The sequence below is a fragment of the Staurois parvus genome, unplaced genomic scaffold (genome assembly GCF_062004578.1).
Source record: "Staurois parvus isolate SC_StPar_1 unplaced genomic scaffold, SC_StPar_1.0 ptg000354l, whole genome shotgun sequence".
NCBI classification, from domain to species: Eukaryota; Metazoa; Chordata; class Amphibia; order Anura; family Ranidae; genus Staurois; species Staurois parvus.
The window spans coordinates 3,459,221-3,477,759 of NW_028318150.1; the positions used below are offsets into that span (position 1 = coordinate 3,459,221).

At 42.8% G+C, this 18,539-nt stretch overlaps 1 protein-coding gene across 2 annotated transcripts in view; it reads left to right on the forward strand.

The window, feature by feature from the left end:
* EPB41L4A (erythrocyte membrane protein band 4.1 like 4A) overlaps positions 1-12,262 on the forward strand; it is a 350,398-nt gene extending 338,136 nt beyond the window's left edge. For both annotated transcript variants that reach the window (XM_089684738.1, XM_089684739.1), the window contains 2 exons: positions 10,101-10,182; positions 11,301-12,262. In XM_089684738.1, coding sequence (XP_089540864.1) covers positions 10,101-10,182; positions 11,301-11,423 — 205 coding nt within the window. In that variant the 3' untranslated portion in view covers positions 11,424-12,262. The remainder of the gene's footprint in view (positions 1-10,100; positions 10,183-11,300) is intronic.
* Positions 12,263-18,539: the final 6,277 nt, after the last annotated feature.

Consider the following 18,539-nt stretch of genomic DNA (forward strand, 5'->3'; position numbering starts at 1 on the left):
GTGCGTAGTGCACTCCTGAACCCCGCATTGTGTGCGTAGTGCACTCCTGAACCCCACATTGTGTGTGTAGTGCACTCCTGAACCTTGCATTGTGTGCGTAGTGCACTCCTGAACCCCGCATTGTGTGATCAGCGCACTCCTAAACCCTGCATTGTGTGTGTAGTGCACTCCTGAACCCCGCATTGTGTGCGTAGTGCACTCCTGAACCTTGCATTGTGTGCGAAGTGCACTCCTGAACCCCGCATTGTGTGTGTAGTGCACTCCTGAACCCCGTATTGTGTGTTTAGTGCACTCCTGAACCCCGCATTGTGTGATCAGCGCACTCCTAAACCCTGCATTGTGTGTGTAGTGCACTCCTGAACCCCGCATTGTGTGCGTAGTGCACTCCTGAACCCCGCATTGTGTGATCAGCGCACTCCTGAACCTTGCATTGTGTGCGAAGTGCACTCCTGAACCCCGCATTGTGTGATCAGCGCACTCCTGAACCTTGCATTGTGTGCGTAGCGCACTCCTGAACCTTGCATTGCGTGCGTAGGGCACTCCTGAACCTTGCATTGCGTGCGTAGCGCACTCCTGGACATTGCATTGCGTGCGTAGCGCACTCCTGAACCTTGCATTGCGTGCGTAGCGCACACTTGAACCTTGCATTGCGTGCGTAGCGCACTCCTGAACCTTGCATTGCGTGCGTAGCACGCTCTTGAACCTTGCATTGCGTGCGTAGAGCACTCTTGAACCTTGCATTGCGTGCGTAGCGCACTCTTGAACCTTGCATTGCGTGCGTAGCGCACTCTTGAACCTTGCATTGCGTGCGTAGCGCACTCTTGAACCTTGCATTGCGTGCGTAGCGCACTCTTGAACCTTGTATTGCGTGTGTAGCGCACTCTTGAACCTTGCATTGCGTGCGTAGCGCACTCTTGAACCTTGCATTGCGTGCGTAGCGCACTCTTGAACCTTGCATTGCGTGCGTAGCGCACTCTTGAACCTTGTATTGCGTGTGTAGCCTGCACTTTGTATGTAGCACACTTCTAAACATTGCACTCTTTATATAGAGTACTTTTGCAGTAAAACATACAGTGTGCATGTAGAATGTTCCACAACCCTGCACTCTGTAAGTAGCATACTACACACTTGTGAACCCTTCACTCTGCATGGTGTACTCCTGAACTCTGCACCCAGTTTGTACTGCACTCCTGGTATTTAACATGTCCCTTTAAGACCCTCACACTTTTAGTACAGTTTAGCCAGAACCAGCATTTGATGCGGAATGCTCTCCCCCTCTGTGGGGATAGAGAGGGGGTCATTTGTATTGTGGTGGGAGCAGGTTTCATATTCTGCACCTATTCTTTGAGAAGAAAGCTCTGACCACCAGTATACGGAGCAACTGACTACCATTATACAGGGGCACACTGACCCTCAATATGCAGAGCTCCAGTTTAGAGAGGACATACCAAATCAAATAAAACTACTGGGCAACCAAAAGAATCTAAAAGCAATAATGACAGGATCTTCTTAGCTGCTTGCATTGATATGTGATCATACTATTTGTGATATGTGTTCATTCCCATCCAACCTGAATCATGAGAAAGCAAAAAATGCAGCGCAGCCCTACACTTCCTCTATAAAACTGTACAAATGGGCATATAAGTGCAATGGCAAAACCTATATATGAATATCCGTGCAAATCAAGTAATGTATTGCAATATAGCAGTGATGGTGTCACCCTCCTTGCTGAAACATTTTGATTAATTGCAGAGCTGCAATGTGAAAACACTGGTAACACCCCGTACAATAATAATAGCAAAGATGCAAATCAACCAGTGTAGTAGAACATAGTAGTGATGGTGTCACCCTCTCGACAAAAGGTAAGAAATATTGCAGAGCTGAAATGTGCAAATAGTGATGAAACATATAGATAATCATAATAAATGTAAAATATTTAAAATGTTTTTCAATTTTACATTTATTGTGAATTATGCAATTTCTCAAAATATTTTTTCAGAGAGGGTGACACCATCACTACAATATTGCAATACATTGGTTGATTTGCACTGGATATTCAGTCATAAATAGGTTTTACTTTTGCACTTACAAGTCCATTTGTACAATTTTATAGAAGTGTAGGGTTGTGCTGCATTTTTTTTTAGCTTTTTGTTGTCATACAGAGGACATACTGATCCCCATTGTACAGGGGGGACACCAACCACCATTAGGCAGATGCCTTCTGAAAACTTCTGTAAGTGGGCACCCTCCCACTCTATACCAGTCTTTCTCAACCAAGATACCATGGAACCCTTGGGTTCCTTCAGAGGTTGCTAGAGGTTCCTTGAACAACCGTAATTCCTGCCTCTCAGATAAGTAACCAGTGACACCAAAGGTCTTTTTAGGTGTTTGTGAGGGTAATTCTTCCCAGTGACCACAAGTGTAAGGAGCATTCTTCCTACTGACCATCATTTTATTCTGTCATTTGTCCTGTTTAAAATGACACTAAAATTATGATTCTGGTACAAAGCATTGCAAAGTTATTCACAAATGAAATAATCAATTTTGCGCTTTTTTAAGTGTGAAATTTGTAAATATATGTTAAGGGAGTAAAAATATTAACGAACAAAACAAAGAAAAACAAAAAAAGTTTAAATATTATTTGTTGATAAAATAGAAAATAAAAAACAAATTAGCAGGAAAATGATAATTGAATGGAGGAGAATAAGGAGGTAATCTGGGCTGATTAGCATAAACTAAGGGTTAATAAGAGGTTCAACAGAGGAACTTTTCATTTAAAAAAAAACAAAAAACTTTTTTACTTGTCAGGTGACTTCTTCTGCAGATCAAATCAGAGCTGAATTGTAGAGTACTGGGACAGGGGAGGTCCTGGCAGAAGGGCAGAAGGACTGGACATGTTACACATGCTCTATGTACAATGATGCAGGGGCGGACTGACCATTTGGAGACTCGGGCACTGCCCGAGGACCCGGGGTCAGTAGGGGGCCCCATGAGATGCCCCTGGTACCTTTTTACCTTTTTCATAGGCTTTTTTGAGTTTGGGCAAGGACACAGGGGCCCCATGATCCCCTTTTGCCCGGGGGGCCCATGAGTTGTCAGTCCGCCCCTGCAATGATGGCATTTTTTTGGACTAGCACATCCATAGTCTGCGACTGGTTATATTTAACTGTAGAATCCCAACGCACAGGTTCCTGCGTTAAAAATGGCTGTGTGTATAAGTGCAGCGACTGTCAACTGGAACCGAACAGAATCAGCCAGGGAGAATGTCACCAGCACACCGAGGATCACCAATACGGGTCCAAAAGTTTTAATGAACGATCACATAGTTACAGCAAGGCAACGTTTTGGTGTCTCACAGGACCCCTGATCACGTTGTCACATGCCTGATGAAGGGGTCCTGCGTGACTCCGAAACATTGCCGTGCTGTAACTACGTATGTGATTGTTTATTAAAACTTGTGGGTTTTTTTTTCTTATATGAATATGCTATATTGTCGAGTTTTCCTATGTTTTTCCGTTGTAATGAAAAATTTGATAAAAGTTTTAATTATAAAAAAAAACAAAAACACTTTTGGACCCATATTGGTGATCCTCGGCGTGCTGGTGACATTCTCCCCTCCTTGGTTATATTTAACTGGCACATGGTTTTTTTTTTTTTTTACACAAGGGTTTAGTAATACTTTAACCACCTTCCGCCCGCCCTATAGTACAAGGACGGACACAAGGTGGTTCTCTCGTTCTGATAGGACGTCATATGACGCCGTTTCATTCTCACCGCGAATGGCGCAGCTCAGGGAGCGCGCAGCGAGGCGATTGCCGGTACGCTGTGTCCCTCAGACACAGCAGATCACGGAAAAAGCCGAAGCTGTCGGCTCGGTCATGTAATCAGCTGTGTCCAATCACAGCTGATCACATGTAAACACGGAAATGCCGGTTATCGTCATTTCTCTCCTCTTGAGCTGTCATGCTGACAGCTCGAGAGAAGAGGAGAGCCGGTAATCGGCTTTCTGTGGAGGGGACATGTACACTGATCAGCAGGGCAATGATGATCAGTGTGCACTGATGATCAGTATGGCCCCAAAAGTGCCACCTGTCAGTGTCCATCAGTGCCAGCAGTCAGTGCTCATCAGTGCCACATTCCAGTGCCCATCAGTGCCACATATCAGTGCATACCAGTGCACATCAATGCCACATATCAGTGCCCATCTGAGCTGCCTTGCAATGTCACCCATCAGTGCCAGTCAGTGCCACCTATCAATGCCAATCAGTGCTGCCAATCAGTGTCGCCTATCAGTGCGCATCAGTACCACCTATCAGTGCCAGTCAGTGCCACCTATCAGCGCCAGTCAGTGCCGCCTAACGGTGCCAGTCAGTGCCGCCTATCCCTGTCATGTATCAATGCTGCCTTTCAGTGCCCATCAGTGATGCCTGTCAATGCCCATCAGTGCTGCCTCATTAGCGCACATCATTGAAGGAGAAAAATCACTTATTTACAAAATTGTATAACAAAAACTAAGAAAAAACTTTTTTTTTTCAAAATTTTCAGTGGTTTTTGGTTTGTTTAAGAAAAAATAAAAATCTCAGAGGTGATTAAATACCACCAAAAGAAAGCTCTATCTGTCTCAAAAAAATGACAAAAATTTCATATGGGTACAGTGTTGCATGACCGCGCAATTGTCATTCAAAGTGCAACAGCGCTGAAAGCTGGAAATTGGCCTGGGCAGGAAGGGGGTATAAGTGCCCGGTAGGCAAGTGGTTAAACTGTTTTCTACATAGAAATGGTAGGATTGTAAACCTTTGCCACACTTTGTTTAGTAAAGACATATAATAACTTACAGAATCATTGCTGAAAATAGAGATGTCTCCTAGATTGTAAGCTCCCAGGATCAGGGCCCTCCTATCCCTCTTGTATTGAACTGTATTGTTGCTGTATTGCCTCCCGTTATATTGTAAAGCGCTGAGCAAACTGTTGGCGCTATATGAGTATTCTCCGCCTTGGAATTTTCTAGTGTTGCAGCTTGGAAGCCAAAAGGTGCAAAATGACATAAAAGTTAAACATAAAAGCAAGTTCCAACCCATTACTTGTTTGTTATTGCCTTTGATTGCAATTACAGCTGTGTGTCTTTTGTGGTACGCCTCTTCAAATTTTGGATCCAACACCATTTCCTAATCTCTCCCTCATATCACAGACTGAATAGAGTGTTGATGAGCAGCAATTTATAAAGTGGACCTTTCCTCTGCAATAAAAATCAGTAGAGCATGCAGCTTTGCATGCTGATTCCAAATTACCCGAACTCCAAAGCTTAGGTGTCTGTTTTATGAAAGCGAGATAAACCGCAACCCTTGTGCACGGATTTATGTAGTTATTAAAGCGGAGCTCCATCCAAAAGGGGAAGTTCCACTTTGAGCCTTTGTCCCCTGCTCCCCTATAAGGATTGGCACCTTTGGGGAGCGGGTACCTGAATTTGACCCGCTCCCACTTCGATCACCTAAGGCGATTGGAAGCAGAAGTTGTCCTCCCTCTCCCTGTAGTCTTGTGGGACTACGGGGCCATTCACAAAGCGCAGCACTACTCGCGCATGCGCATTGGGCACCCGGCTGTGGAGCCGCAAGCTGTCACAGTCGGGTGCCCACACTGAAGATGCGGCGCCAGGGAGAGGAGACGGCTGGTGAAACCAGTGGTGGTGAGGACACCGCTGGACCGAGGAACAGGTAAGTGGCTGCAGTTTTTGTATCTGTTGACTTTTATTTTTTTTCCAGGTGGAACTCCGCTTTAAGGTGCGATGTAAGTGCCTGATTGGCCATTTGTGTAAATTATCGCCTTCTCTGCTTCTTTACCTCAAAGGTGGCAATAGAGGGAAACCTCTACGATGTGGGGAGGAAATAGAGGAATTATGTCCTCTGTCACAGCTTGGCAGCCCTTGTAAAATGTAGGATGTGTTATATATGTATATACAGTATTTGTGTGTGTATAAATATATATACATGGTGCTTTCTGAGGGTGGTGCTGTACACACACATGCACGCACACACACACCGCCATCCTACAAATTGCTATGCTCCTATTGGAGAGGGACCATTCAGAAATAATTGTGTTTTCATTCATATCAGAACATTTCTGTGGCTCTTCTACACATAATATAACTGGTTACTACCATTTATACAGTGGGGCAAAAAAGTATTTAGTCAGCCACCAATTGTGCAAGTTCTCCCACTTAAAAAGATGAGAGAGGCCTGTAATTGGCATCATAGGTAGACCTCAACTATGAGAGACAAAATGAGAAAAAAAATCCAGACAATCACATTGGCTGATTTGGAAAGAATTTATTTGCAAATTATGGTGGAAAATAAGTATTTGGTCACCTACAAAGAAGCAAGATTTCTGGCTCTCACAGACCTGTATCTTCTTTAAGAGGCTCCTCTGTCCTGCACTCATTACCTGTATCAATGGCACCTGTTTGAACTTGTTATCAGTATAAAAGACACCTGTCCACAACCTCAAACAGGCACACTCCAAACTCCACTATGGTGAAGACCAAAGAGCTGTCAAAGGACACCAGAAACAAAATTGTAGACCTGCACCAGGCTGGAAAGACTGAATCTGCAATAGGCAAGCAGCTTGGTGTGAACAAATCAACTGTGGGAGCAATAATTAGAAAATGGAAGACATACAAGACCACTGATAATCTCCCTCGATCTGGGGCTCCACGCAAGATCTCACCCCGTGGGGTCAAAATGATCACAAGAACGGTGAGCAAAAATCCCAGGACCACACAGGGGGACCTAGTGAATGACTTGCAGAGAGCTGGGACCAACGTAACAAAGGCTACAAATCAGTAACACACTACGCCGCCAGGGACTCAGATCCTGCAGTGCCAGACGTGTCATCCTGTTTAAGCCAGTACATGTCCGGGCCCGTCTGAAGTTTGCTAGAGAGCATTTGGATGATCCAGAAGAGGATTGGGAGAATGTCAGATGAAACCAAAATAGAACTGTTTGGTAGAAACACAACTCATCGTGTTTGGAGGAGAGAGAATGCTGAGTTGCATCCAAAGAACACCATACCAACTGTGAAGCATGGGGGTGGCAACATCATGCTTTGGGGCTGTTTCTCCACAAAGGGACCAGGACGACTGATCCATGTACAGGACAGAATGAATGGGGCCATGTATTGTGAGATTTTGAGTACAAACCTCCTTCCATCAGCAAGGGCATTGAAGATGAAACGTGGCTGGGTCTTTCAAAATGACAATGATACCTCTAGGGCAATGAAGGAGTGGCTTCGTAAGAAGCATTTCAAGGTCCTGGAGTGGCCTAGCCAGTCTCCAGATCTCAACCCCATCGAAAACCTTTGGAGGGAGTTGAAAGTCCGTGTTGCCCAGCGACAGCCCCAAAACATCACTGTTCTAGAGGAGATCTGCATGGAGGAATGGGCCAACATACCAGCAACAGTGTGTGCCAACCTTGTGAAGACTTACAGGAAACGTTTGACCTCTGTCATTGCCAACAAAGGATATATAACAAAGTATTGAGATGAACTTTTGATATTGACCAAATACTTATTTTCCACTATAATTTGCAAATAAATTCTTTCCAAATCAGCCAATGTGATTGTCTGGATTTTTTTTCTCATTTTGTCTCTCATAATTGAGGTCTACCTATGATGCCAATTACAGGCCTCTCTCATCTTTTTAAGTGGGAGAACTTGCACAATTGGTGGCTGACTAAATCCTTTTTTGCCCCACTGTAGGTAAAGTTGATCCAGGGAATATGCTGGGTTTTTTGCCTAACTCTGGATCAACTATGGGTGTAGAATTATAACTTTTTTTTTATTTTTTTGGTTGAACTGGATGGACTTTTGTCTTTTTTCAGCCAGACTATGTAACTATGTACCAGAATGTATTTATATAGCCACAAACACTCAGATACAAGTGTCACAGGAATGTCTTGATATAATTATATAATAATAATAATAAAAAAAAAAAAAATACAATTATCCATGAAATGTCTCTCTGCAATGGGAATTTATGTTCATTCCTCTTATTTTCCCACCTCTATGTTTTTAATTTTCATTGAGGAGTATTTAAAATCTAACTTATTCTACACATTGTGGTCATTCACCGCATACTCCATTTCTCTTCTCAATCAGAGATGAGAAGTATAAATGTTAATAAAGAGGCTCTCCTCAGAGAATTGTATACGTGGTGAAGAGCTGCAATTTGATTTGTAAAGACAAGCCAGATCACACTTTATTAAACATATTCCTTAGTCCACTTACATGTAATTAGATGGTACTTCCTGGTTTCCCTGAGGCATTGGTGACATAGCCAGAATATCACAGCTGCATCCTGAGAACGTTTCGTCATCTGTGCCTTCCAGATAAATCTGTACACGTTGTGAGATCTCGCATAATCTCCTGGAAAAGGCATTTTTTTCCTTAGATGACGTTTAGCATTACATAACAAAAGATGCAAAATCTCATACTGCACATTGACAAGGTCTGGCACATCGCATCAGTGATTAGTGATCAGTGATTAGTGACTCACATCAATGAGTCGGCACAGGGAACTGGGAAGAAGCCAGCAACTGATGATATTATTTATCATTATAGAAAAGTCACAGAAGGAACATATGAAGTGGGAATGTGGTAAACTATCAAAACAAAGAGGCAATGATATATGCAAGTGTTCTTCTTTGCCTGTTTTCTTGAAGATAGCATTGGAAACTCTGTAAGGATTCACTTTAAATGTTGCCAAATATTTACAGTTGAAAAGAGGTCCAGGCCACTAACCTGCTAGAAGGAGAACTTTCCCCTCAGCCTTAGGTTAATTGTAAAGTATAGGAACTTTATCTCCATTCATGTTGCCCTCATCCTGACCAGTTTTTCAGTCTTTGCAGATGAAATTAATCCACATGCTAGATGCTATGACCACCATTCTTCGTGGTGTGAATGGTGTTTTCAGGGAGATGGGCCGTGTTGGCTTTCTACTACATGCAGTGTTTTGAGTGAAGCCCATAAAGTTCAATCTTGGTCTCACCAAACCCTAGAGAATGTCTTCATGTTTGCTGTGTTTCCCACATGGTTTCAAGCAAACCCCAAAAGTATTTAAAATGGGTTTTTGTTCAGTAATAGTTTTACTTTTGGTACTTTTCCATGAAGCCCAAATTTGTCAAGCATCTTGGTTGTAACTGCCCTATGGACAGTATTGCCTATCTCATCTCTGGATCTGTACAGCTCATTCAGAGGGATTTTTTTGTTACTTCTCAAACTCATGTCCCCCTTACCAGGTCACAGAGTTTTGGTGGAAGGCTTCATTAGGCAGATTATGGTTGTGTAGTATTATTTTCATTTGTTGATAATAGATTTTTGGGTGCTTTGTAAAATGTTGAAAGTTTGGTATTTTATTTCATTTATAAGTCAAGCCTGAGTGGTGCTCCTCTAGAACTTTATCCTGGACTTGTTTTGATAGCTCATTGGCCTTCATATTGTTTTCTGTTTCTATTTGCTTTTTAAGAAACATTGGAGCCTCCCAGCAACAGGTGCATTTATTCTGAAATCATGTGACACTGCAACCACATGGGCTTTAATTATATGAATTTTGAGAAGTGAAAGCCTATTAAAGGTTTTACAGCAAAGAGTTTTTATTTCATTGTAAAATAATATTTTTTCCCCATTATTGACTTTTTGTGGACCAGTAACATAAAATCTCAGTTAAATATATTGTCTAGGTTGTAACACTGCAAAATGTGAAAAAGTTTGTGAATGAGTGCTTAAAAATAATAATTGTAGTCCTATAAATTGCTTTGCAAAGCTGTTGGGAAGGTTTGTGGAGGAATGTGATATCCTTACGAGTGAATAGCAGTTGTTCTGAGCACAAGCGAATCTCAGCTGTTTCCTCACATAGGACAAAATATTTGCCTGTTTTGTGGGCAGAAATATCTGGATAATTAAATTTTACAATGTCCTTCTATGGGGAAAGATTGCTTATAAAAGATTACTCCGCCATATCGTTTTTCTTTCTTTTTACATTACCCTATTTACATTGATTGAAAACCTGTTCACGTTTATGCAGCATCATCCAATCTACTTTCTTTTCTCAGTGTGAAAAATGATCTTCTGCCTCCACTAACTGTGACACGAGCCTCAGACACACATTGTTCCAGTGGTCCCTCTTCTCAGCAGGTCAGTAAATTGCATATAATAGCCTTTTAATCCAAGAATGAAAGGATTGGTATAGCCAAGAGTGATATATTAGCTATATGGTGTCAGCTGCAATTTACATACCTAAGCAAATCTCAGTGTTCTTATATGGAAAGACTAGAAGAAGGAAATCCCGATTGCTGCACTCCAAAGCAACCCAGCGGTCATGTGAGTGAAAGTAGGCTCAACCTAGCTCCATCCAAGTCATCTCTGACACATTTCTCCTAACCCCAGGGCTTAGTCATGGATAAGCATGGGAATGGGGTAAAATACGTCATAGCGTGACCTGGACGGAGCTAGGCTTCTTTCACTCATTCACTCTTTGGGCTGTGGCAATCAGGAGGTCCTTCTTCTAGTTTGTATGTGTAGAGCCAGGGCAAGCTCTTACTCCGAGCCAGCACCAATAGTGTGTGCCTACCAGATTTGGACATAGGGGCCTGAGCGCAATCCAAAATTTTCATTCAAGTTCTTATGAAGAAAGATTCAGAAGAGGACAAGCCTCCAGCCTGGATTCTTAGATACACAGAATATACCTGGATACTAACATTTATAGGTAAAGTTGATCCAGGGAATATCCGATTGCCTCTTGGGGGATCAGGAAGAAATTTTTTTCCCTGCATGAGAAAATTGGATCATGCTTTGCTCGGTTTTTTAACCTTCTGCTGAATCAACTGTGGGTGTAAGATTATAACTTTTTTTTTTTTAATTGTTAAACTGGATGGACTTTTTTTTCAGCCAGACTATGTATGTAACTATGAGAATCTCACAAAAATGAAACGTCTATTGCAAAGGAAGCCTAATTATTTGTAAATGTAATCTTATTTAATTTTTTGACAGTTTTTAAAAATTACAGCAGCTGCACATAAAAATAGGAAGGCTTTTTTTTTAATTAACGTTAAATAACAAAATAACTTGTATAGCAATAATATACATTATGGTTGAAAGTGGAAAGCAAAGCCGTTGTACAAATGGCACTATATATATTTGCCTGTTATTTATTGGAGTTGGAGGATGAAATGCGGGTAGTAATTTGATTTAGATGTTTTGTGTTTAGTTGTGAAGTAAAATATTGCATTTAGTCTTGCTCTCTTTTTTTTCAGAGAAGAAATGGATCCAAGGACAGCCTGATTGATACTCCTCCATCCCCTCACAGCAGAGACGGAAAACACAATGTAAAGACAGTAAAAACAGTGCAGTCCTTACGCCTCAAGTCAGAATCTTGAACACCGATGAATTTAGTGAAGGTCATTATTTATGTCACCCTGGGGATCAAACGCCTTCAGGAACTTTATTTCCCTGACAACATGGGACATTTTAGACTTTAAATTATTTGGCATTGCCAGAGACTGAACCACAGTGACCATAAAACAGCAAAGCCATTTAGCTGGAAGTTGGCAGACTTTGTAAATGGGAAAAAATACAAGCAAGGCTGGTATTCATCATTGTGTGGAAATCGGAGTTCAAACTGGAAAGTTGGATTTATTCGTGGAGAAAGTATTAAAAGGAAGATTTCAGCAAAGCTTGTGTCACATCACCGCCAATATTACAATAGACTACATCACCATACATGCTGCTCCTATGCCATTGTCTGAACACTGCATCCATTTGAATATGAAAGTCAGTTGTTTCCATCACCTGATGTTTTTATGCCTTTGAAGTTGAACTTTAAATATACAATTGTTTGTCACACTACTACTACAACTACTTCTAGAGTTTAGTGGCTCCAGGCTTTTGGCCTGTAGATTCTTGTATACCAAGTGGAACGTTATCTGTAAAAGTGGATTTTTTAAGGATGTTTTTTGAATTTATTTTATTCCTGCAGTATTAAGAATCCAAAGTATTTAAAAATAAACACCCAGCCAAAAAAGTGTCTTGGTTTTATCTAAGAAAAGCCTAAGAATGGTTGTAAATGTCATAGAATTACGTAATGGGCAGGACCAGGGTAGCAAACCAAAAAAACAGCTTAGGTTTCTGTGAATGTACAGTATGGAAGTTTTTTGTAATTGTACCCCTGTACTTGGAGTGGTAGCTCACATGTTAAATACAACTCATTTGTGATGAACTGTCATTTCATTTAAGACTGGATAAGGATTTGTGTGATGTACATCAGACATTTCATCTTGTATCTGTGTATTTCAGCACCGTAACAAACCCCATTGACAATACTATAATAAGGAACATCTCAAGAGAATAGAAAAATGCTTCCTTAGAGTGGAGCTTCCGCCACACTGCAAGTGGTAAATGCTTTACAGTATGTTTAGGGATCCCCAAATAGCAGTTTTACTTACCCTTGCCTCCACTCCCCTGCCAGCTTTCAGGACTCTCTTCTACTGCCTATGTCTCAGTAGTGGAATTTCTCTTGGTGTCTTCATGTCCAATCCAGGGGCTGCTGGGACCAGTCTTACAGGCTGGAGAGAGTCTACAGGAGCCAAGGATTGGTTAAGTTAAACTGTCTCTTGATGCTCCTTAGCCCTCAAGACCTTAAAGTGGTTCCAAAGGCTGTTTTTTTACTTTAACATAAATTGTACTTACCTGCAATGATACAATAGTTTTGCACAAAGCAGCCCCAATCCTCCCCTTCTTGTGTTCCCCAGCAGCACTTCTGGCCCCTCCCCCATGCCGAGTGCTCCCAGAGCAAGCTGCTTGCTCTGGGGGCACTCGTGCGTGTTCGCTTCTATGCCGCCTCTGTGTCTATGGGACACTAGGAGCATGGTTCAGTCCCACCTCCTCCCTGGCTGTGATTGAGCCAATGGCTTCCAATGCTGTATCTCAGCTAATGAGGGGAGAGAGACCCAGGAGAGCTGCTGCTCTTGTACACATCGGGCTCAGGTAAGTATTAGGGGGGCTGGGGAAGGGGATGCACACCGAAGAATTTTTACTTTCATGCATAGAATGGTAGAACCTTTAGCCTTTAGAACCACTTTAACAAGCATTTACCTCTTAAGTACGGGGACAGCCCCAGAAGTTCAGCTTTAACTGTCATGTAGTTGTGACATTTGCTTTTGTCACACAAACTAGAACAAGTCTTATCTTTCTGTGTGGCAGGACTACAGAACTGCGCTATACATTAGTAAGTCTCCAAAACAAAAAAAATGTGCTAGATAACCCCACCCATTTGCACTCTAGTGCATAAGGAAGATAATGCAAAATAAAAAAATGTGAAATAGTAAACACCAAACAGAACCTTGCTCAAAAAAGGATACATACACAATATCTACCACTGTAAAAAGTGTGCAATCAATAAAAATGGGTTCAAACCATAAATTTAATATTAAAATAATTAAGGATAAGAAAAGAAACAATAGGTAAACACCTTTCAATATTGTAACTCACATAAACATATATGTATACAATAATCAACAAAAAATATTTCAAGTGATCAATATACACAGTGATCAATAAAAAGTGACAGTCCAACTAAGGTGTTGACTTATAGGTCAAAATGTGCTCAGTCCGAATCCTTAATCATCTGTGTGTCAGGGCTGGTGGGCATCTCCTCCAGCACGTATCTGGCTGAGGGATGTGCTTTTTTCACACTGCTCCAAAGTAGAACAAAAACAGTGCTGCAGATCAGACCTACACAATCTGCTTCTGTAACCAAGTAACACGCTGCTTTCCACCTCCATTGAGGAAGTTGCCTGGTGGACATGGCCCATGTCTGCCCATGTCCACCAGGCATTTCTGTGTTGCTGTTGGAGAGATCCCCCCACTTCCTGTCTGGTAAAACTGTTGCCATCTGAACAGTAAATGAAAGGATATCCCTCTAACAGGGACCTGGATAGATTGGCTACACATACACTTCAAAGTGGTAGTAAAGTCAACATTGTTAAAAGCTGCTGACAGGGTATGTATGACAGATTTTTTTTTTTTTTTTTTAAAGAGTTCCTAGTAAAGGGCCCACTCTCCCTGATCAATACCCTTTTGACTGAGATAATTCATTTGAAAGTTTGCTACCCTGATTTGTGTACTGCAGAGAGAGCTAACACCTGGGGTCTCCTTCTGCAAGTGACATTTCCAGTGCTTTTGGTTCCCACTTGATGGTTTATATATTCTTCCCTGTTGTGGCATAGTCTGACTGCACATGTGCATGCAGGTATTCCAGGAGGTGCATCCAGCAAAGCACAGCCCATCTGACTGCTTGAAGTTCTAACACATTGATAGGCAAACATTCTCCAGGCTTCAAGAACCATGAGTGGACTTGAGACCTAGTACTCCCTTCTAAGCCATGCAGGTTGCATCCATTGTTGCTATTTTCTAGGGCAAAAGTAGAAATTATTTTCCAATTAGCAGATAGAGAGAAACTACAAAACTAAAGATGACTGGCAGGTGAGAGAGGATCTCATGCTGCAATGTACTAGAGTGGGTGTTGCTAACTCGCTTGCAATTCTGAATGGATTACCACCTGTGAGCAAACAGTAGGAAGACCTGAACTTGTTTTTTTCTGTACTCTTGACAGAGGAAACACCTTTACCAGGTTGGGATCAAGATCAGCCCCAGGTTTCTTCAGCAAACAATCAATGAGGAATTTTTGAAATTTGCACCATCCAAATAGTTATGGACAGGGTGAACGCTGGAGCTTCGAACAGGACACCACCTGCAATAGAAGATCATCCGGGTAGCCCTCTCAACTTCAGGGTGGCAAACACTAGCACCTGAAAAGCCATAGTTAGGCCAAAGGGCAAGGCTGCAAACAGATAAAGCTCCTCTCTCCTAATGGGCTCTACTACCAAATTTAATTACTCCATCTTAAACTTGAAAACTAACACCCTGAGATCCACCATGGGCACCTGAAAACATTTGACTAAAACCCCTAGAACTTTTCTGCAGACAGAACTGGAAACACCTCCCCCCATCCAGGTGTCCCTCAACAGCTAGCCATGAATCTGATAATCACTGTCCCTCTATGGCTAGATGTAAATCTAGTAATCACAGAGGAGAAAGCTGCAGGTTGTTGGCAAAACGTCTGGGCAAGGGGATGTGTGAAACTCAGTTAGTATCCCAAGATTGACAGTTTGTGAACCCATTTGTCCAACATCTTGATTAACCAATAGTCTGCAATAGTCAATAACTAGCAATTGTCCCCCACATTGAACAGATGGGGGCAAATCTTCATTCAGGAGGGTTTCACCATGACCTGATGGACTTGGACTACCATATGCACCCCCCCCCCCTCATGCTGAGATAGAGGGCTTTGAGGATTTAGTCCCTGTGTATGAATTTCCTCACAAGAAAAAAAAAACAAATCACTGTACAGTGGGTTGAAAAGGTTAGCCCCAGGCGGGCGAATGCGTGCGGCTGCCCAAGATGTAGGATATCGCCGTACTCCTCAGGCGTTCTATCCCCTCCCGCCGAAGCGATCAGCACTCGATCACCGCACTGACAGCACCACTAGCTTTTTGATTGCCTCAGAATGGGTGGGTAGTCATGGGTCCGACAGAGAAGCCCAGAACTCAGCATTTCGCTGAGCTGAAGCCGCAGCGCAAAAAGTTGGTAAAATCTGCACTGGTCCCTCTGGCTGACAAAATTGCGAGGCACTCACTGGGGAATCAAATGGCTCGGCTGACAGCTCATTGCAGTTTCCATCGGCCCTACAACCCACGCGTTCCGACCAGAATACCTCCCTCCTGGGTAAGATAAGGAATATAGTCAAGGAGTAACTGGCGGAGGTTTCCCGCAAACTTTCAAATGAACGCCTTAAAGAAATCAAAGATGTGGGGGAACGTGCAACCCTCTTAGAACATAGAATTGATGACTCAATGACCATTCTAGATGGGCATGAGCCTGACATCAAACAACTTCAGGCAGAACACCATACATTACGGAATCAATTGGAGGATGCTGAGAATTGGGCCCAGCTGAGCAATATTCGTATTAGAGGCCTACCTGAAACCATCTTAGACCTCCAGGGCTTAGTTCCCTTCTGCAGGAACTGGCTCCTGCCATTCTTGTAGACCGCTCAGAAATGGACAGGATTTATTGTGCCCTTGCCCGCTGGCCCTCCGAGACAATTCTCAAATTCCACTTTTACAGAACCAAGGATAGGGTGAAGGCAGCCAAATAATCTAGGGCACTGTCTTTTCAAGGTCACCTATACCAAATTTTTGTTGATCTTTCCCAGACCACCCTTCTCAAATTGTGATCCATGAAACCCCTACTTCAGGTTTTACAAAGCTGCTCCATCCGCTATTGCTGGGGTTTCCCAAAAAAAAAAAAAAAAAAAAAAAAAAAAAGAACTTACCTACCTTGACATACCCACCCATCCTATTTTCCGTGGGCACTCATCATGGGGCCTGCCGACATGTGGGTCTTTCTTCAGGAGTGGCCCTCCCTGATCCTGTTCTGCTCCTCTCCCCAGATCCCCCTCATAATCCTTCCTCTTCCCTTCCCCAAAAGAACCGGATCGGGATCACACGGAAGTACCCACTTGGGTTTATCTTTTGACTATTAATCATCTAACACTAGATGTGATACATATTGCTAATATGTGGTGTAATATTCTCCCGAAGCTCTATGCTCATGACGAACTTTGTGTCTTGAAGCGCCAACAGACTCTGTAGACCTCAAGAACCATGGGTGACTACCTCTTTCCCTTCCCTAATGCTCTGCTGGGGTATATACTCCCTTTCCCCCCTACTTTCCTCTCTTCCCCCCATAAGTTCTTGAGGGCCCAACTAGTTGCCAGCCCTACCACATTTAACACTTTGGCACTGGGACTTGCATGTTCCAATGCATTCCTCACAGCTCTGGAGTAATGATAGATATTACCCAGAAAATGGTTTAGTGCAATCTCACCCTTTTTTCCCCCTTCTTCCTCTCCCTGCCTTCCTCTGTGTTTGCAGAATGGTGGCGGTGTTGTTGCCTGGGGTGCTACATTCCACCCCCTTTTGAACCTAACACACAGGACTTCATGCCTCATGGTACAGAGGGTTCCCAGTGATGCACTAGGTACATCCACATTTCTCACTGGACACATTTTTCTTTCCTTTCAGGATACTGGATCGACTTAGCACTTTTTCCTTCTCCCTTCTTACCCTTGCAAAGTGCCATTGGCTTTAACTGGCTGACACTGAACATCCAAGGTCTCAACTCGCCTCAAAAACATGTGAAAAGTCTTCAAATACCCCTGTTCAAGTAAAATAAACATACCTTCTCTTAAGGAGACGCACTTGACTTCTACAGATATGCCACGCTTCTTCGATGGTCAATACACTCGTAGCTACCATGCCGCTGCACCGGTTAAAAAAACGCAGGATCCTCATTGTGATTCACAACACCTTACCATTTCAGGTACACAGAGTCATTGCAGACCCACAGGGCTGATATCTGATCCTAATAGGTAACCTTCATGACTCTGAGATGACCTTATGCACATACTATGCCCCTAATCAGAGAGAATTTCTCTCTCACCTACTCTCAGTGTTGCAAACTCATCGAAAATAATCCCTCTATGGACAAGTCACCACTGGGCTCCTTTGCCTCTTCCCCACCCTCTAACATTTGCCTCATTGATTAACAATTTAACAGATGCCTGGCGCGAGTTTCACCCCACATCCATAGATTATACATATTTCTCTCATCCGCACTCTTGTCGCTCTCGTATTGATCACATCCTTGTGCCCTTTTCTTCCTCAGCTTTCTGCCACGATTATTTCGACGGTGCCCTGGTCAGATCATGACCCGGCAATTGCATACTGTAATGCCCCTTTACACCCATTTCGAGCACCGTCATGGAGTCTTAACTATTACCTTCTCTTTTTCACAAGTGGTGGAGGATATCAAAATACAACCATTCTGTATCTTCTCCAACAACCCTGTGGGAAGCCTACAAAGCGGTCATCCTAGGCCACTTCATTCAGCTGGCTTCATGATGCCATAGGGAACACCACAAGGCTACCCTGGAAACAGAACAAGGCTGCCAGTCAACTTTTTAAACATTCACCCTCATCCCGAAATAGAGGGTCGAGAAACTCAGTACCGATCTAAACTTCAGCCTTAAGGACGAAGCTTACTGTCTGCTGTGTTGGTTGCACCAGAAATTTTATTCCAATAGGAACAAGATTGGCTCCATACCTGCAAACAAACTCAGTCTGTTCACACTCAGGCAACATTTCTACACTTTAAAAACTCAACGACACATAAGCACCTCTAATCTCAAACACATTGTTGATAAGTTCCACTACCACCATGCCAAACTATATGCAGGAACACATGCAGTGTCGACAGAAGCGATCTCCGCTTTTCTGAATGAGACCCCAATCCCACAAAGCTCAGACAACCAGAGAATGATAATGGGAGCAGATATCACCGATGCCGAAGTAAGGAACACTATAACAGATGTA